Source organism: Aythya ferina, assembly GCF_964211825.1.
Source record: "Aythya ferina genome assembly, chromosome: Z".
NCBI lineage: Eukaryota > Metazoa > Chordata > Aves > Anseriformes > Anatidae > Aythya > Aythya ferina.
This window is the reverse complement of record NC_140299.1, coordinates 18927774-18949036: the sequence shown is the minus strand read 5'-3', so window position 1 is coordinate 18949036 and position 21263 is coordinate 18927774. Positions and strand designations below refer to the sequence as shown.

Sequence of the window (21263 nt, the reverse complement as noted above, 5' to 3'; positions counted from 1 at the left end):
CCTTTTAAAAACTTGTGTGATTAGTTAACATGTTGCCTGACTGAAAGAGCTTGAGGACAAGCTTCTTTAGAGAAGGCACAGAACTGTACTAACCCTAAAGCACAAACATTGTTACACTGCTGGATGTGAGGTGGAGGTGAAGGATGCTCTAAATCCTCAGTTTCTCACAAGGCTGTTGACAAGCACAAGACATGCAACAGCTGTAGCTCTTGTGTCTCAGCACGGGTCTTAAGTGTGCTGTATTGGGCTGCTCTTGTGCCCTGTGACACGCAGAGCAGATGTTTGGACCTACCTTCATGACTGACTGTGCCTAGAGAAACCAGTACATTTTCCCAAGCTCTTCCATTTCATCTTCCTAATGTTTTTACCAGAAGGTTATAGACCACCTACCACACACAAAAGTTGTGCTAAAATTAATATATTTCCATGGAACATTTCTGTTTCAGTCAACCCTACATTTTCTGAAGAAAAAAATGTCTTCTGGAAATCTCTCTGAACAGACAGAATCTCTTTCAGACAAACTACAGATTCTGTGCTTATCAAAAGTAAACCTTTGACCTTGTTGGGTCTTAGGGATCACCAAACATGAAGTAAATCTCTTGATACTGGAATTCTTTTCTTCAGCTGAAGATTAGCCCTGACAGACTTCAGGGACTTTTTACCCATATATTTATCACATCTTTCAAATGTGGGTTTATTTATACACAGCACAACAACAACAACAAATAACAGTTCAAAGAAAGCAACAAACATATCATTTGTAAAAATTTCATGCTTCTCATTCTTGTACACTCTTTCTCTCTCTCTCTCTCTCTCTCTCTCTTTTTTTTTTTTTTTTCTGTAGTTCAGCTACCATCTCAGGGTGATAAGAAGTTTAAATCCCTGCCTTTAAATTCCTTAAGGACTGGAGCCGTTATTCTCCCACCAGCCCCAACCTCCAGATCCCAGAAGAGGGGACATTCTCAGAGTCATATGCTATATTCTTTCTTGCCTCGTCTATCAGGAGAGCCTCTGAAACCAAGCCGTGTCCTACCTGCAATCCCAAGCCAGAAGAAATCCAACCCTGCAGAAGAGCTTGAGAAATCCCTCACCAACAAAGACATTGAAAATTAACTCATTGCACTGGCATCAAACATCAGCTGAAATACATCCAAGAGCTTGTTACAAGATAAGTGTACAGTAAAATCTCATTAATTTGCACTACTGATGCTCTTGTGAACTGGAGTGTAAAAAAAAAAAAAAAAAAAAAGAAGGAAAAGGGTAGCACATCACAAAAGCTGCACTGTGTATTTATATAGGCATACTCATAGTTTTTGTTATGATGGAAATACTAAAGCTGTATTTAATGTTCTGTAAATCTATTTTGTGAATGGAGCCCTCATAACATGCAATCTTGTTGCAGCACTGTGCTGTCAAGCCTTCCCTAGAAAACAGGAAGAGTAAGATTTTCTGTGTGATTTAAGTCAGAATCAGAGAACTACAAATCAATGGGGATTCTCCGCAGATTGTAAGTGCAAGGGTGCTGATTCTGAAGCTGTGTGCCGTCAAAAATATCTTTTTAAGATAAAAAATGTAAGCTCAAAATAAAAGGCAATTTTATCAAATGAGCTTTTTTGGCTTTTTATTTTTCACATATTTTCTACATTGTAAGTTTGTGGGGTTTTTCTTCTTTTCTTTCCTTCTACAAGCCAAAAAATTACAATGAAACACTAATCCTTGTGGGACAGGCAAGGTTACAGCACATGTTCAAAACTGTGTCTTACACTGAAAGACATATATCTCTTTCATTTATAGTTTTATATTTCTCGGTGACAAAAATGGAGTTGTTCACTGACAATTTCATAAAACAAGGATTGTATGATCCTGAGAAATTAGGCATTGTTTTATTACTTTTATCCACAAACTGAAGGAAATCTAACTAGATTGCTGTTTAGTTAAGAGCCTTGGCAAGTGCTGTAGCCTCTGACTAAACATTTCGCAAGGCTCTCCTTTCCTAGAAGCTGACAAAGATGCCAGCCTCCTCTTGCTTCAGGATTCTTATCTAAATCTCACTGCTATTACCCAGGAGGCTCCTCCATGTCTGATTACAGAGGACTAACCAAAGACCGCTGGGCAAAGCACTCTGTGGGCAGCAAGAGGGGGAGGACAACCCTCATTTATCACCACATCTGTATCACCATTAATGGTAAACCTGTCTTACCTGAGTCCTACATCAAAAGCTCACCCAACCAGGACGCAACATTTCTGTCTGTCTCTATAAAAGGGTTTTATTAGCTGTACAAATGTTTGTTTTGCTGTGTAACAGTAAAAGACAAACCTAGCATGAAAGAGAAGATAATCTCGTCCACAGAGCTGCAGTTTCCAATTGCCTTGTGGTAATGACTGTAAACAGAAGTATGGCTGGTGGTTGTCACAGACAGCCACTGAGAGCCAAAAGCACAGATATTCTAATCCAAATAGCAGGGTGTAAAACTCAAGTTGAATAAGTGACATAAACCCCCAGCTCCTTGCTGTAATCCATGAGAGTAAAAAGTTCATGTGCTTCTGCCTGACAAGCAACCTAGTCCTTGAGGTTAATGGAAGAAATACTGTACAACAGAAGCATACTTGGTCAAAGGAAAAATCAGTTCTGGTACACTCTGTCTTTGCACCTGACCGTTCCTACTCAGTCCAGCTTCATTAAAAGGTCCAGAGCCCCTCCTGCAGACTTCTCTCCACTGCACAGGGTCACTGCCTGAGCTGCATTGCTCTCCAGAAGCCCTAGGCTTCCCTGCCCAGGAAGCCAACCAGCTGCAACCCCCAAATTCTCTATTCCGATGCCAGCCTTTTGACATACCCCCTCCTCACACAAGATACAAGTGGTTCAAAAATCACATTCAGATATCATAGAATCATTCAAATTTCAGTGTGTCCCTTAAAACACTAACAAAGCTGAAAAATCAGTAGTGCAAAGTGGATGGTTTTGGGGTAGTGACAAGGAGGAAAAGGCTGCAGTGACAAGAAGGAAAAGACAGTTCACGCAGCTTTGTCTGGCAGCAAATAGCCTCCATGTTAACCTTAAATGTCAGCATAGGCATTGCCATTGTTCACGTACCAGCAGTGTATAAACCTGAATAATGAGCCATTTTTGATCAAAAATAATACTGTCTTTCAAACAAAATTCCTCAAAAAATGCAGAATTTCAGGTGCAGTCTCTTACCACTGTCTCCTCTGTACACAAAAAATTTGTGTGAGCAACTAACAGAAAACATTTGTTGTCTGATTTTTTTCTATCCTTTCCCCCCCTTTTTTTCTTAGCCTTTTTCTAGGAAGAAACTATTTTTTCTTCCCTGAGTCTTTAACCCAGGAAATAGACTTTTTCAGAAAAGGAATGCAAAACTAATTGCATGTTCAAAGGTAAGTGTGGACTACAGTATTTCCCTGAACAGAGACGATCTTAAATACGTGGCAATCTGAATGGAGATCCAGGTCGTTTTTCTAATGCACTTATTATAGAATCATAGAATATCCGAGTTGGATGGGAAACATAAGGATCATTGAGTCCAAATCCTGGGTCTCCAAAGGATCGCCCAAAAAATCAGACCCTATGTCTGAGAGCGTTGTCCAAACACCTCTTGAACTCCGTCAGGCTCAGTGCTGTGCCCACTGCCCTGGGGAGCCTGTCCCAGTGCCCAACCACCCTCTGGGTGCAGAGCCTTTCCCTAACCCCCAGCCTGACCCTCCCCTGTCCCAGCTCCATGCCGTTCCCTCGGGTCCTGTCACTGTCCCCAGAGAGCAGAGCTCAGCGCCTGCCCCTCCGCTCCCCTCGTGAGGGAGCTGCAGGCTGCCACGAGGCCTCCTCTCAGCCTGCTCTGCTTGGGGCTGAACAAGCTAAGTGACTTCATCTGTTCCACATACGTCTTCCCCTCTAGACCCTCTACCATCTTTGTAGCCCTCTCCTGAAACAGTCTCTAACAGCTTTATTTTCTTCTCATAGTCTGGCACCCAGAACTGCACACAGTACTGGAGGTGAGGCTGCAAGGTGAGGCTGCATCTGCGCAGAGCAGAGCAGAGCAATCCATTGCCTCAACCAACTGGCCATGCTGTGCCTGATGTACCCCAAGGCACAGCTGGCCCTCCTGGCCACCAAGGCACACTGCTGGCTCATGTTCAGTTTGCTGTCGATCAAAATTCCCAGATCCCTTTCTGCACGGCTGCTGTCCAGCATCTCATCCCCCGGTCTGTATGTATAGTCAGGGTTGCCCCTTCCCAGGTGTCAAATCCGGCACTTGCTCTTGTTAAACTTCATATTGTTGGGGATTGCCCAGCTCTCTAATTTGTCCACATCTCTCTGTGAGACCTCACCACCTTTGACAGAGTCAACAGCTTCACCCAATTTGGTATCATCCGCAGACTTGCTCAAAAAACCTTCAAGTCCTTCATCTAAATCATTTATGAAAACATTGAAGAGGACTGGTCCCAAAATTGTGCACTTGGGAACTCCACTAGTGACAGGTCATAACCCCATTTACCAGACCCCTCTGGAGTTCACAATTTACTAAACATATATCTTTAAAAAAAAAGTAATGCTTATAGAAAGCACTGAATATTATTCTCAGAAATGTTTCCACCAGAAGCTATTTTTAACCTTGGGCTTTGATAGCCCAATTCTACAGTAAATAAACATGTCAAACATTGTTGAAGTCTTTCACCTTCAGAAGAGTGCAAAGTGTTCACTGCAGCACACTGCACCAAAGATAACAAATGAACCAATACCTGCTTAAACTACATTGACCTCTTGCTCAGACCTTTCCTGGAAGATAATGGCAGGATAGACAATACAAGGCTAAAACAGTTGATTAGCAATTGCCAAGAAATGTCTGGTCAGTAGGTCATGACAGAGATCTTCTCCCTCTGCCTAGGGATTAAACATCTCTGGCACATTCTCCTGTGGCACTAGCTAAGTGTTAATTCATACAGTGTTGCAGTACTCAGTTGTCTGGGGAGTTTGGCTTGGCACACAGAGCTAAGAAAATATATGTACATACAGGATACATTTTCTGAACCAAACACAATATACTTCCTTACTGGAACATGCTCTACTTACCATACATCATTCTTACAAGTAGAATTTGAAAATATATTTGAAAACAGTGTGGTCTTTAATCCAGTGGACTGTTTACTTATACATTGATACTGTATTGCATGCTTCCAGTAAACTGCGCTGGAGGTTTGCATTGTTCTCTTATTTCAGATAGAGAAAAATGTTCACATATAAAACAAACAGTTGTAAATATTACGGGGATCTTTAAAAGGCTATTCTATCGATAAGTAGCATATCTGATGAAAAAGGCTACTCTTCCAGTATGAATGCCTAAAGAGGAAGTTATATCCTCAAAAACTCAGTCCTATTAGGACATTTTTAAACCCTCTCCCCCTGCCAAAGCTGGAAATCTTTACCTCATCACCTCAAATATTGCACTCCTCTGTCATCACCAAAGGGAAATACGTACAATCTATATACACCTTTACTGCAAAACATCAGAAGCATCATAGTTACTACTTCAGGGCATAAAAGCATAGTGACTTTAAAAAAAAAAAAAAAAAAAGCTGTAAGAGCTCGTCTGATCACAGAATCACATAGAATATCCTGATTTGGAAGGGACCCTCAAGGATCATTGCATCCAATGCCTGGTTCCACACAGGGCTACATAACAATCAGACCCTATGTCTGAGAGCATTGTCCAAACACCTCTTGAACTCCAGCAGTTCAGTGCCGTGACCACTGCCCTAGGGAGCCTGTCCCAGTGCCCAACCACCCTCTGGGTGCAGAGCCTTTCCCTAACCCCCAGCCTGACCCTCCCCTGTCCCAGCTCCATGCCGTTCCCTCGGGTCCTGTCGCTGTCCCCAGAGAGCAGAGCTCAGCACCTGCCCCTCCGCTCCCCTCGTGAGGGAGCTGCAGGCCGCCATGACGCCTCCCCTCGGCCTGCTCTGCTCGGGGCTGAGCAAACCAAGGGACCTCAGCTGCTCCTCAAACATCTCACCCTCTAGACCCTCTACCAACTTTGTAGTCTTCCTTTGGACACTCTCTGATAGTTTTAATGTCCTTTTCATACTGCAGACCAAACCTGCACACAGTACTGGAGATGAGGCTGCACCAGTGCAGTGAAGAGCAGAACAATCCCTTCCATCACCAGGCTACCAATGCTGTGCCTTGTGCTCGCCATGGTAATGCTTGCCCTCCTGGCTGCCAGGGCACACTGCTGGCTCATGTTCAACTTGCTGTTAACAGAAACCCCAGATCCCTTTCTGTGGGGCTGCTCTCCAGCCTCTCAACCCCCAGTCTGTACATGTGGCCAGGGTTGCCTCTTCTCAGGTGCAGAATCCAGCACTTGCTCTTGTTAATCTTCACATTGTTGGCCATTGCCCAGCCCTCTAATTGGTCAAGATCTCTCTGCAAAGCCTCTCTACCCTCAAGGGAGTCAACACCTCCTCCCAATTTAGTGTCATCACCAAAATTTCTTAGTATATCTTCAAGTCCTGCATTCAAGTCATTTTTGAAAGCATTAAATGGAGCCCTTAAGCACTAAAATGGAGGCCTATGGAACCCCACTAGTGACTGGCTGCCAGCCTGATGTAAGCCTATTTAAAACAACCATTTGAGCCCAATCCGTCAACCAGCTGTTGACCCATCATATTATGTACTTGCTGAGCTGCTTGGTGGGCTTTTTGTCCAATAGGATACTGTGAGAATCAATATTGAAATCTTTGCTGAAATCCAAAAAATTACCTCATCTGGCTTCCCTTGGTCAACCAGGTGGGTAACATAGGATCATAGAATCATAGAAGGTTTTTGGTTGGAAAGGAGTCTAGTTCCAAGCCCCCTGCCATGGGCAGGGATATCTCCTACTAGGTCAGGTTGCTCAAAGCTCCCTTCCAACCTAGCCTTGAACACTGTGAGAGATGGGGTATCCACAGCTTCTCTGGGCAGCCAGTGCCAGTGTCTCACCACATTCATGGTAAAGAATTTCTTCCTTATATCTAATTTAAATCTGCTCTTTTTTGCTTTAAAGCCATTACTCCTTGTCCTAGCACTACAATCCTTGATGAAGAGTCCTTCCCCAGCCTTCTTGTAGGTCCCTTTGAAGTACTGGAAGGCCACTGTAAGGTCTCCTTGGAGACTTCTCTTCTCCAGGCTGAACAACCCCAACTCCCTCAGCCTGTGTCCATAGGAGAGGTGCTCCAGCCCTCTGATCATCCTCATGGCCTTCCTCTGGACTTGCTCTAATAGATCTCTACCATTCTTGTTCTGAGGCCCCACAGCTGGGTCCAGGACTCCAGGTGGGGTCTCATAAAGGCACACTAGAGGGGTAGAATCACCTCTCTTGATATGCTGGTCATGCTTCTTTTGATGCAGTCCAGGACATGGTTGGCTTTCTGGACTGCAAGCGCATATTGCCAGCTTATATTGACTCCTCATCAACCAACACCACCAAGTCATTCTTCTCAGGGCTGCTCTCAATCCATTCTCCTCCCAGCCTATAACTGTGCTTGGAATTGCCCCAACCCAGGTGCAGGACCTAGTGTACTTGGCCTTGTCCAACTTCATGATGTTCACACAGGCCCACCTCTCAAGCCTGCCCAGGTCCCTCTGGATGGCATCCCTTCCCTCCATTGTGTCGACTGCACCACACAGCTTGGTGTCATCGGCAGACCTGATGAGGCTGCACTCAATCCCACTGTTCATGTAATTGACAAAGATGTTAAACAGCACTGGTACCAATACTGAGCCCTGAAGAGCACACCCATTACTGATATCCACTAGGACTTTGAGCCATTAACCACAACTCTGGGTGCGACCATCCAGACAATTCCTTATCCACTGAGCAATGCATCCATCAAATCCACGATCTCCAATTTAGAGACAAGGATATCATGAGGGACAATGTCAAATGCTTTGCACAAGTCCAAGATGATGTCAATTGCTCTTCCCTTACCTACCAATGCTGTAATCATGTTGTAGAAGGACACCAGATTTGCCAGGCACAGTCTGCCCTTAGTGAAGCCATGTTGGCTGTCGCCAATTACCTCCTTATTTTCCATATGCCTTAGCATAGTTTCCAGGAGGATCTGCTCCATGATCTTGCAGAGGTAAAACTGACTAGCCTGTAGTTCCCCATCTCTTTCTTGTTTCCCTTTTTTAAAATGGGGTTATATTTCCTGTCCTTCAGTCAGTGGGAACTTCACCAGACTGCCATAACTTCTCAAATATGATGGACAGTGGCTTAGCAACTTCATCTGCCAGTTCTCTCAGAACCCATGGATGCATCTCATGAGGTCCTATGGGCTTGTGCACCTTCAGGTTCCTTAAACAGTGTTGAGCCTTATTTTCCCAGAGTGGGCAATTCTTCATTTTCACAGTCACTGCCTTTGCTTTCTAGGACTTGGGCCATGTGGCTAAAGTTCTTGCCAGTGAAAACTGAGGCAAAAATATCATTGGTACCTCAGCCCTCTCCATATCCTCGGTAACCAGGTTTCCTGTTTCCTTCCAGAGAGGGCCCATAATTTCGCTTGTCTTCCAAACCTAATCATAAAAGGAATTAGGTTAGTTAAACAGGACTGTCCCCTCATGAACCCGTGCTGGCTGTGATCAAAGACTGTGTAGTCTTTCAAGTGTTTTTCAATAACACCCAGAATAATCTCCATAATGTGATCACACTGTCACCATCAGTCATCAGATCTGCTACACGGCATCTGCACCATAAAAACAATTTTGAAGAAGACAGAAGTATTGCAGTGATACATTATTATGTTGTTGTGTTCTAAAGAGGATCTCTTCCCTCATTATATTTATAGTGTTTGCCTGTGTTCCTTGGTTTCAGAAAAAGCAAAGATTTTCCTGTGCTGTCTCCATTGGCGGAAAAGCTCAACATCACCACAGAGGCAGTTTAGACCAGAGTCTGTTAGGTGTCCAGTGTCAGTGCAAGCTTTGGTAGTAAGCAGTACTTGATGTGAAGCAGCTGTGACATGGAGACAAGAAATCAACTCCAGGCACATCAGATAAGTGTTCCCTGCCTGCTAGCCTATGTTGTCAGGGGCCTGCCTTCTGAAGCTGCTGCTGAGTCTGGTATAGTCCGCAGCAACCTACATGGTACACTTCCCATTCCCCATGTCACTGTTTGTGCTGCTCTAAGGGTACTTGGTATCATGTTCTGCAACCTTCTGTTGCACCACAAACACCAAATATAAACAATAAATTAATATTAAATAAATACATAAAGAAAGAAAGAATATTAAATGTAATGAGAAAGGTCATACTAAATATATATTTATATACTAATTATACAGTTGTACAGGCTGCATTTTCAGTTTCTAAAATTTGCCAGTCAGGTACTGTTTCTAAAGTGACTATTTGTTGTAGACTCTGGGAAATAAGGTAGAGATCTATTGCTAAGAACAACTATACCAAACTCTTAAAACAATTAATTAACCCATAATGAGACTCTGTCTCCCATTCTGTCCAACTCCTAGCACCAGAGAGCTGTACTTTGTTCTGATCTGAAAGTCTGGAGTATCTTAAATGTTCATTCATCCTACAGCTGTTGACAGAAGACATCCTGTGTAGGGAATTTATCAGAAAGGGCTTGGATGGTTTTGAAAATTCTAATGCTTGAAACTCTAAATATGTTCTTGTGCTTTGGCCTTTCCTGTTACAGTGTCTAGTGCTTTTTCCACAGTTCATTATGTTGTGATCTTATACACAGCAATTTTTCTTCCATTGTTGATTTAGGTGTTTTTTTAGTATGTCCTAGAAACTACTGACTAAAGCCACTTGAAGTTTATCATTGTCCCTGCGGTCTTTGTCTCTCAGATAAACATTTTTAAAAGATTGATTTTCCTGTAAATGACATTGACATCTTATTTTCCTTTTGGGTTCCAGGACATATCTTACAAAAGCTGCTTCTGATTAGCCATTGCTTAGGTTTCTTCATGAGACACACATTCTTGGGTTCATGATAATTAATATGCATGAAAATTTCCACTCAGAAATGTAGGGACTCATCAGTGGCACAGGCTGTTAGGAGCAATGTGTGCCCTTGATGTCATTCTATTACTTTCTATTCTGTTTGGTTTTCTTTTTTTTTTTATATATATATATATATATATATATATATATATATATATTTATGCTCAATGAATTTACATTAGGATTTTATTGTTTTCATTCTTACATATATGTCTACTGTACATTTCACCAAATGTTGCGGTTATAGACACTTAAAAAGCACAGGTGAAGCCTCTCTCACGCTGTTCCTCATGCAGAGCTTGGCATACTTAGTTTCAGGAATATATAAATCAATGTGCCAGGACTTAGAGCTTGAGAATTCAGACATCACCTTCTTAACTACAGTAAATGTGAGATCCTTAGTTTCTCAGTTCACAAAAGCAAGAAATACCTTCCTGAATTCTTTTTTCATAATGGAAATCTTATCAATACTGTTAGATCTATCACCATCAGTTTTCAATGTTACTTTTGTAATTTAAGTTCAGCACCTGTCAAAAAAAGTGTCAAAAACAGACCCTAAAATGGCAGCAGAAACTAGTGTAAATTCTTTATCTAAATGGAAAAAGCAAGCACCAGCTTTACAAGCTTGTGGTGCTCTCTGATAAGGTGGTAAACAGGAAGATAGTCTGCTCTCACAAAAGTTTTATTCTCCTCTGAGCTTTTATGTGAGGATAGCGTCTGATAACCAAAACTGTCAGTGAACTTGGAGCAACCTGGGGTTGTGTGTTGGTTGTTTTTTATAAATTCTGATGAAATTTAGCCCAGTGGGCTAGCAAATAATATCATCCTAATGTAACACATTAGGAAACTAAAACAGGAAGGTTAGCCACTAAGCTTGCAGTAGTGGCTTCTGAGGACTGCGGTAGTAAAGCTGTCTTTTAGTGCCCAGGTGTTAACCATCCAAAGCATGGCTTCTTTTATCCCTCCTTATGGGAACTTGCTTGTGAGTGTTCAGTATTTATGACAATCCAGGTGGAAAATTGCAGGAAGCAAATTAAGGTCTGGAAAAATAAAGATTTTAAATGGCTCCCCTCAGGGCATATTGCAGAGAGTCAGAGTCTGACAGTAGATCCTGGCCACTGGTCTGTGCTTGTTCTTGGCCAAAAGCCACCTTGGCTAGTCAGCCAAGGCAGCTCAGCTGCAAAGCTCCTGCTGGGGAGTGTATAGTAGTCACAGTGCTGTCACTGACAGCTTGAAAAGCATCATTAACCACATTTATGGATGGTTCATGCAGGATGCTGGGGATCCTAGCCAGGAACCACAGCCCCAGAGCGGTAGTACAGGACTAAGAAAGAGCCTTTATCTTCAGGAAAATTAAGTGACAGACTTCTTCACAGCTGTTACTTTGTGTGATTACTGTCTGGTCTAGGAGAGACCTAGAGCTGCATTGGGTAAGTTATCTGCCAGCTCAGATTAGCTCTTCTTATGTCTCCTTGATCTCCTTGGGGGATGGAAGAGCACAGGCAGACATTTCAGAGTCACAATTCAACTCTGCCATCCCAAATAACAGAAAAGAGATTAAACAAGTTAATATCTACCAAGCTTGTTCAGGCTGCTCTCCTGACAGGTTTTGTGAACTCTGTCTGAACTCATCGCATAACACCTACGGCAGCTTTCCTGCAATAGTCACTGAACAATGACTGTTAACCACACAGGAGACCTGTACCATTCTCACAGAGAGCAGCCCTGTTTCACATCCTCTAGCTGATCCAAACTGAAATGCTGCTGCCCTCTGGTACTGCCCATGGAGGGACACCAAATATAGTGCACGATGTCAGTGCAACCTTTTCTGTGCAGCATCACTCGGTAAGTATCTCCGGACATCATTTTCACCCAAACACAATGGTGGGCAACCAGCACTCAGCAATTCAGAGCTGAATTAACCAGGTTAACCATAGGAAAGTGCTGGAGAGGAGGGGGCTGTCATATTGTCGTTTCATAACAAATGGAAAATTCCCGCAGTAAAATCTAAATCACATGTTTCTTTGCGGTTTTCTTTGACTTGCCTTTAAAAGTTAAAAAGGCAGTTCTAATAACACTTAAAACTACCTTCTCTGAGCTGAACAAGAACCATCAACTCAAACTACTGAAAAGCGATAGGATGAGTTCAGTTCTTACTGACTCTCCATTTCAACCAGCAGTCGATTTTGAAAAGCTTCCTGTTTTACTGTGCCACCCAGATACTTGCAGCCAGGGAAATAAAATCCGTGTTAGTGTAACTCCCCTGTTTAATGTTCTAAAATCTATAATCCTAATTTAGTAATCCAAATGTTGGGCTAAATTCAACAGTCAGGTCAGTTAAAACTGACAAGTATGAATTGTTTCAAGTGATGACTTAACTTACTCTAATTTAAAATATGAATAAAGCCTGTAGACTTTGCTCTCTGCACTAACCTTAATTTATTTATGGTCTTCTTTGAATATGCTATTAAACGAGAACAAGCTTTACTTATTTTCTGACCCTTCTTCTCAATTCTGCCAGATCATGCAGCAAATTCTCACATTCATGTGCCTTTTTTGAAGTTTAATATCTGCAGGAGCGTGACAGATTCTGCATTCCACACAACAAAGTTTTGTTTGTTGTTTTGTGTTTGTTATTTTGTGTGTTTTTTTTTTCTTTTGGTTGCTACATGTAACCACATTGTATTATGTAAGACAGTTAAGTATACTTTTCTATTCCAAATGTTCTTAAAGAAAAAAAAAACAATTCCTCAGCTGCCTGCAGCTGAGAGATGTCAGAGATCTTTGTCAAAACATTCTCTTTATTTAGGACCTTCAAAGAAGTGCTGCCACAGGTGTGAACTACTTCCTTTTGAGCACATCTACTAACAATCTCAACCCTAGAGATAGTCTGAGAAACGAACTTTGAAGCTATTTTTAAATATATTTTCATAACAGAAATCATATCTCAGTTCAAGAGACTTTTTAGAGAGAAAAACACCCTAGTGACCTTTCTAATTTGGCAGTCATCTGGATTTCTTCAAGAGCCTGAATTCTCCTTGGGAGTATTCCATTTTTTGTGTTTATGGGAAGTCCTTGAGAGTAGTCAGCACTGATCCTCCAGCTGTTCAAATGTTACGCACATGGTCAAATGAACAGAGTTAACTCTTCAGTCATCAATACACACTGTGCGATACATTATTGGAAATAATGCACACCTTATTTTACGGACTCTCAAATAGCCATGTCACAACGTCAAGTGGCTGTAACTAGTTCCAGTACATCTGGGTATGGGGTACCATCCCAGTGTAATGCCATATATTTCTCAGGGCATTATTTTTAAAACTGTCAATCTTTCTGATGATCTTTAAGGTCCCTTCCAACCCGACCCATTCTCATTTTTAAACTGATTACCCCTTCCTGATGGGCAGTTCTCCCAGAGTGTGTAACCTTGTCTGCATACTAAGAAAACACTGAATAAGAATAGTTGGTGATTTTATATAGTTGTGTTAAATAGCTGTGTTGTTTCTTGGTATTTGTTTGTTTGTTTGTTTTGGGGGGTTATTTGTTGTTTTGTTTTGATTTGATTTGATTTTTTCATTTGTTTGGTTGGTTGGTTGGTTTTTCGATTGTTTTATTGTCATTTGCTTTTTTTTCTTGTTTGTTGGTAAAGGAAAGTCAGCTGTATGGAGACATACGAATTCTAGGAAAACAAGAATAGCTATATCAGATGCATTAGTTCTGTTGTGTACTCTGAATATGTTTTCTTCATAAAAAATAGTATTTTATTTTCACTTATTTCATTGAATTTCACAGTGAGTTAGTAGGTAAAATTAATTCTTTCTGAACCAGAACTTGCTTCCTGAGCCTTACACATGCCTCACCAAACCTCTGCAAAGAGGAAACAGTAGTGCCTAGTTCTACATAGCAGAAGAGCACAGCAACAAAATGGAAAGACAGATGAGGATGTGTTGAGGTCTGAGGACACACATGCCCCTCAGAGGCACTTTGGAAAGCTGTTGACAAGGAGAAAGAGAGGAACTGGGGAAAAACCACAAGATAACATGTTCCCAAGGTGAAGTGTACTGTGGGGTTTTGAGCTAAACCAAGAGATCTGAGGAGGTTTTCATAGTAGTTGTGTAAGCAACTGTTGTTACCAGATCCTAAGTAACTAGCAAATAAATCAAAATAAGATATTCACGAGAGAAAGCAGCGTGGTCTCTGACTTCATCTGATTATTTTTCAAGAATATATGCAGGGTTGTTTTTTTCTGTATGCAAAGAAACAAACACCATTCCAGCTTCTACATACAAAAATGGGACCCTGCTTTCCAAACAGAGCTAGAGCAGATTATTCCTTCTCTTTCCCAGTGTCCTTTTTCTTTTGGATCTCTGTCCACCTTCTTCATATCGCCAGTCCTCCTGGATCCCTGGCTCTTGTTTTTTAGTAACTCTGTAAGGAAACGTTTCTTAGTCTTAGTGCTTAATGTTTGTGGTTAAGCCTTGTGGGACATGTTCTCTATTGTTTCAGCTCTTTACTCCATAAAACAGCTCTCTTGCTTCTCTGTTTTCTACAGATGAAAGGTAAGGTCCATATTTACAACTGCTCGTACTGTCCAGCGCAGCATGGCTGAGGTACTGCCTCAGGAGCGTGGTCTATAGACCCGTGAACTGTCTAGCATCATACAGCTTTGGCATATAGTGCCAGGACTGGGCTAACAGTTTTGACTTTCTGGGAATACTTATCCAATTTAAATTAAGATCTTACTGGCAAGTACTCTTAATACCCTCTAGCAAGAGTTTAAGAAAGTCACCAATAAATACGTTTGTGAGAGAGTGGAATGTCACTGAGCAGCGGGGCACGTGACAGTAAGCTGTACTGGGATTTATAAAAGAGAAACCATTTAGGGTGTGATTTGTGTGGCTAGCTTAAACAGCAAAAAAAATGCAAATTCCATTATGCAAAATATTCTTTCACTTCACAGTCAGCATAACTGGAAGTACAGCTTGTGGCAAAAGTCAGCATTGCATCAGACTGCATCCGTCCTCTCCCAAGCTGCACAAAAATCTTTTGCTATTCGTTCTTATTCCATTAGGCTCTAACTGAACTAAAGCTCAACTGTTATATGTAAGATGTGACTACTTATTAAACAGTGTATAATTTGTTTACTCATATCAAAGCAGCACCTGGAAATTCCAGTGAAGATTTAAATCTCTTGCTTCCTACGGTGGGTGCTAATACATTACAAGAAATAGATGCTGCAAACCCAAAATTTAGAATTGAAATAAGCAGAGAAGCAGACACAGAGTAGCAAGATTAACAGCAACATTGAAATGAATTAATTTGGTTAAGGTCATACTACAACAATACCTTGGTTGATTTCTTAATTAAGCCATAAATTTTGTTATTATCTTTCTGAAACTGAAAATATAATGCCTGTTTGTATTTAATATCTGAAAATGATTGTATTCCCATGTCATTATCCTTTAGTGTCTGTCACTCTGGTAATCAAAATGGCTCAGGAGGAAATGAAGCTTACAGAGTAGCAGGGAGTGGTTTTCCCTTTTATCTCTGGGTGTCAGCTCTTCAGCTGTAAAAGAAAGAGATGGCATTTGGGCATGATTCTGCCTAGTATGCACTGTCTCGAGTGTTAGAAGGAGAAAGGAAGGCTAAGCTACCCATTTCTGGTGTCTATGACTTAGAAAGAACACTTGCTGATGGCGTATTGTAAAATTTTCCCATTTCTCCATATAACTATGTCATGAAAACCATAAAAGTCACGAACTTCATCCCCCATTGTGTTTTCTGTATGTGAGCTCTGTGAAACAACATTCAGGGATGAAATAAATGGTGCTTTAAAGGACACATTGATGAAACCACTCAAGTGAGAGGCCTGCTTTCTCTTTCTTACACCTCTTGTTGCTGTTTTCCCTGTAGCACTACTCTCTTGGGGCCTTTTACTTCTCAAGTCGACTGAAACCCTTTGTACCATCTTTGCAATGAAATAGGTCTTTCAAATAAGACTGAAGTCCTTTCTATTTGATTTTTGTCTATTTGATTATTGCCATGTTCTCATTTTATTCTGAATGTAGGATTTTAGCAGGGTTTTCCATACATTGCACATACATTGCCTTTTCTTCCTAGTTATGTACTGTGCGTGCAACCCTTATTAATACAGATCTATACAACCCTTGTACTGATGATAAACCCTTTTTAGCAGTCACTGTAGAAGGGACTGCATTTTAGCAGTAGAGAAAATATAATCATCCTATAAGCATAATTCCTTAAGCTTTCTCTAAGTATTAGCTATTCTTAAATTAATGGTAATAGCCTGTGTCTCCCCGAACAAGTCAGAAATGTACATTAACTAAGAAACCAATGTCCTTTCTCATATATCCCAGTTTCTTGCCAGTCATGTTCTTGCAAAAGTTACACTGTACATTGTTCAAATAGGTTCACTCTTTCAAAGGACCTTTACAGAGTGCTCTTTAATCCTCCTGCAGAGCACCTCTTACTCCTTACCTCATTCCCATTACTCTTTTCAGAAACCAGAGATTTAAACATAATCTCTAAAATGAAAGATCACATTTGGTGTAGGACAGGCATAGTAAGGTCAGTAGAATACTACAGCTGTTGGGATTCTTCCTCAGGCTACTGTGAAATCACCGGAGATGCACATCGGGCCAGTCAGAACTGAGTAAATGACTTAGTTTCAGATGTTACAGTCTGTTTGAAAAGAACATCTGTAGGGCTCCCGGGATGCTGTTCTGTACTGACAGCAAACCACACCAGCCAACCAGGGGGAAGGTTTTTCAGTATCCTTTTTATCTCATGTCACAAGGACCTCAAGACATATTTAATATAAATTTTTATTATTTTTTTTTTTTAGTATTATAAAGCATTTTAATGTTTGTTGTTTTTTTTTCCTAAATATTTTTACTTTAGAACTTTAGAATTTTAAAACTTTTTTTTTTTTTTTTAATATCTCACCTATCCTCCTAAGGTGGAAAGTAATATAATGGTTTTGGTTTGTTTTTTTCTGGAGGACATATGCCTATTGCAGAGGAACTGCAAAACAAATTAGGCTCAGTTGTTCATAGAAGAGACCTCTTTACCAGGTCACTTGGCTTTAATAACCACAAAACCATTGGCTTTAATAACCACAAGAACCCTTCTATACTTCTCCTCTTGAGGTTTCCATGATCCCAGCTGAGTCCAAAAGACTTCTTTCAGTGGCTCAAGGAGAGTTAGAAACAGGTCTGTACTTAATTTGCCTCCTTTTATTTTTTCCCACTGAGGTGTCCTAAACAAGAATTGTACACTTTTAAATTTATTTCTAGATGTGACACTAAGTCAGAGAGACCTTGGATTTCACTCTAACCTCTAGAAAACTTCAGTACTCATATATGTTATTAGGAAGATGAGATACAGACACAATTATAACCAACAGTTTTACCGAGAGTTCCCTAAAAGCAGCATCAGTTATTTTCAGTTTTCAGAAATCATTTATATTACCATTCAGTTAAGTTGCAGCCTTTATAGCCTATGATTCAACAAGTATTTAATGTTTTCAAGTGATTGATTAAATATTTTACATCAAGCTTTAAGCAAATGTTCAAATGCTTTGAGGAGTCCAGGAGCTGATGTCTACAGTCTAAGTATTGTGCAGACCTAAGGAACTTCCCTGCTCTAATGACTAGACAGAGTAGTCCATAGGAAGAGGTTTCTCTGTCTGCCTATCTCCAGGTACTGCCCTGAAACATTTGTCTGCATGGACTGAATTGCAGGACAAAGGTGTGAATACCTAAAAAAGGTGGATATAGAATAAATGCTGGAAAGTTAGTGTGAGTGTAGCTAGTCTGTGATTCTTTTTTAACATTTGGTCAGGTCGTAATCTCTTTTTCTTTCTGCCCTTCTCTCAGGCGTCTCCTGAGGAACACTTTTTTTTCAACTGTCAGAAAGAGAAGAAGAAGCTCCTTACTCCTACGTGACTGATACATTTGCAGCAATGCTTGCATGAGTGTTTGTATTAGAGAAGAATATTACAAGAAGGGAAGAGGAAACACTATAATCAGTACCAAAAATCTTTGAATGAGTATTAATGTAGAAAGTGAAAATAGAAAGCCAAACATCTTTCAAATATCTTTTTCACCAAATATTTTTTCTTCCTCTTAGGACAAACTCTAATTTGTATCTGAACAATATTTCCTATTTAGTGAAGGTGTTTATTTTAAATATCTATATACATATATAGATATATTATATTATATTCCCTGGTGCTTTCAGATAAAAAGTTTGTCTGTCACACAGTTTGAGGCTTAAGGCCAACTAGAAAGTGTGGCAGCTGCTCAACTGCTCAACGACTATTTGAGGTGACCTGTAGACAGAGGTACTTTTATACATTAAAATTCTCCCCTCCCTTTTCAAACCAGAAAAACAGGGAAGCTGCCAGGAGCTACAGGCGAGGAGCATATTTGTGAAGGGGGAATTCACCTGCCAAATCATAAGTTCCCTGAGGACTGCACAACCTTCCATACCCTCTCCTCCACTGTACAGTATGAAACAGCTTCTTCCTATGCTGAACCTGGAAAGATTTGAAACTGTGACCTATTCCCAGGGTTCTTCCTTGGACTTTCCCTGCTAATGTTATTTGAGCCTGTACTGTATCCTCATGACAGCTCTCTATCTATGTACAGCTGGCATGTAGCTACACTACCACTGCCTCTCATACCATAGATTTAAAAGGTTCAGAAACCCCTGTGAGAGAGTTATAACAGAGATTTCAGCCTATTCAGAACTGATATAACACCTAATATGGGTGAATTAGCTCACCGAAACAATAAATAAAATTAAAAAAAAAAAAAGAGGGGGGGGGGGGGGGGAACGGAAGGTGGAATTGCAACTACAGAATCATTTAACCACAAAGTTTAGATTAATGTTTCTTTTTTTTTTTTTTTTTTTTTCCTTATCTGTACTCCCTAGGCTTGGAACAGAATTGTTTCACTGCAGTAATAGTCATTTGGCTGCTGAGAATACTCCTTACAATAATCTCACCTAGGTATAACTCATGAGTGGGCCATAAAATGTATAACAGAAAGCAAAAGTTTTACTTTTTCCTGAATTTGCATTACAACAGTGAAGTACAACACCATCCTCAGCCCCCTTAATGGCAAACTGGTTCATTGTCAAAATTCAACATAAGTAATAGCAACGTGCCACTTGCCCCATGCAGCACAGCCCCAGTGAGATACGATGCTCTTAAAACCCTTGTCTGAACTGATTTCATAACAGTGCCAACCGCGTGTGAAGTTTTTGCCTCTCAGGCTTCCAACGGTAATGATTAATGTACTTAGAATATAAATCTTATACACCTTACCAGAGAGTGTGGAACCCTGGCCATGGATAAAAAGCACTTGCTTAAAACATAGTCAGTCTTTATAATTTAAAGCTTCTTAAAGCCCCCATAGCATGCAAATTTGGCATTCTGCCAAACCAAGAGAAGAACTAGGGAAAGCATAGTTTTGTTGTGTTTTTAATAATTCTTATTATCTTGCAGTTGACCACTATTTGGTTCTTCCTGTCAGATGAAGCAGTTGATTGTTTTCTAAATTGTTTTTGTCTGACATGGCTAAGATGGTTTTCAGGAATGCAGAGCTGTAAGAGGTAGTGGAGAAGACTTGGTGTATTTCAGCACAGACTGACGCTCCAGGCTCCAGACTACACTTTTTCTTTTATGGCATAGCTGAAACAAAACAAGGTAAGATGATGAATAGTGGCATCTAAGAGATCTCTGGGATCATCAAGAAGTGCAACCACCAAAGAAACCTATTATGAAACATACTATTCCAGTGGTATCTTGTTCCATTATAGCCCAAAAAAAGAAATCAGCATTCTTTAGAAATGTGCTGAATGTGAGGAAAATGGAACATTCCTCCTCATCTGCTGGAAATACTCTAAAGTAAATAAGGATGCTAAGAACTGGGCAGAAATACTGGAAGTAATTTTTTAAAATAACAAAAAAGCAGATGCCAATGGAGGCCCCTAGTCATCCTGCTAGGCTGAGCCCTGGAAAGAAATTATAGTTTGGTAAATTGTATCTACAGATAGCTGCCAGATGGTTAATCATGGTAAGTGGAGAACACAAAGGGCTTTGCTTGATGATCGGGTTTAGCAAAATAACAGATGTCCCCCCAAAAATGAAAATTTTAGAGATTTTGAGAGTTCTGAAGCCAGTAAATTCATACAGTCTGGCTCACTAAGTCAAATACTTCATTTTAATGTATGTCCGACCTCACTTAAATGTTGACTCTTGCCTGGTTGCCAGGAAAAGTCTTAACAAGCTTGTATCTGAGGGGAACGGTTCAGGGTTTGACTCTACTACCTGTATGCCATGACCAACATTAGACTAAGATGAGAAAACTATCAACTCTCATTCTTGTTATTAGTTGCTGGGCTAGGAAGCATTTCCCCTAGACAACATAATGTTACTTATGTTTGCTATTGTCCTCTTGGGTCTTTAGATACTTTACAAAAAAGGTGAGTGAAGAATTCAAATAAACAACCCAAGAAATATAACACATAATAACAGTAATTAGAGAAATGTGGGTGCTTTTGTCACGAGAGTGAGTTGTATGTCCATTTTACAAATGTGTTCAAAAAAAAAAAAAAAAAAAGACAGAAACCCCAGAGGTTTTAGTGCAAGAAACAGAGAAGAGTGAAATGTTGAAATTTAGTGGAGTTTTTAAGCAATTTATTGCTTAAAGCAACTAATTTTAAACAGTTTGTATCACTTTCCATGAAAGGTGGAAAATAAAAGACATTTTCCTTTTCTTACAGAAGTTGAGAGTTATACTCTACACAAAATATGCTTGGCAGAGCCACACTGTTCTCTGTGTCTTTCCAATAATCTCTTGTTGCTTGCCTTTTCCTCCTCCTTACCTTGAGAATTTGTAGTCCTTTCCGGACAACTTACTTTGCTGTTATTATCTCTGGTTCTTTTTTTAGCACTATGGTTTGACTCAAATAGGAAGTGGATTTGCTGTGTTTCCTTTCCTTTCAAGCTGTGTGGATGTCTGTCAGTTGAGCAGTAAGCATCCTGTACTTGTTTTCTTGATTTTCCACTTCACTTCACAATTATATTGGAAATTCATTTCACAAAGGAATTGACACCAGTGGTACCATCTAAGTTCCAAAAAATAAAGGTATGTTTCAAAAAATAACAGTAACTGAAAAAGCACTGTAAAAAAATGTACTGGTTCAAAATGTACAAGATCACCGT

At 40.4% G+C, this 21263-nt stretch overlaps 1 protein-coding gene across 3 annotated transcripts in view; it reads left to right on the top strand.

Moving 5' to 3' along the window:
- Nucleotides 1–1607, top strand: part of ANKRD55 (ankyrin repeat domain 55) — a 50192-nt gene extending 48585 nt beyond the window's left edge. For all 3 annotated transcript variants that reach the window (XM_084504384.1, XM_084504383.1, XM_084504385.1), the window contains one exon: nt 845–1607. In XM_084504384.1, coding sequence (XP_084360510.1) covers nt 845–1113 — 269 coding nt within the window. In that variant the 3' untranslated portion in view covers nt 1114–1607. The remainder of the gene's footprint in view (nt 1–844) is intronic.
- The last annotated feature ends 19656 nt before the right edge of the window (nt 1608–21263 follow it).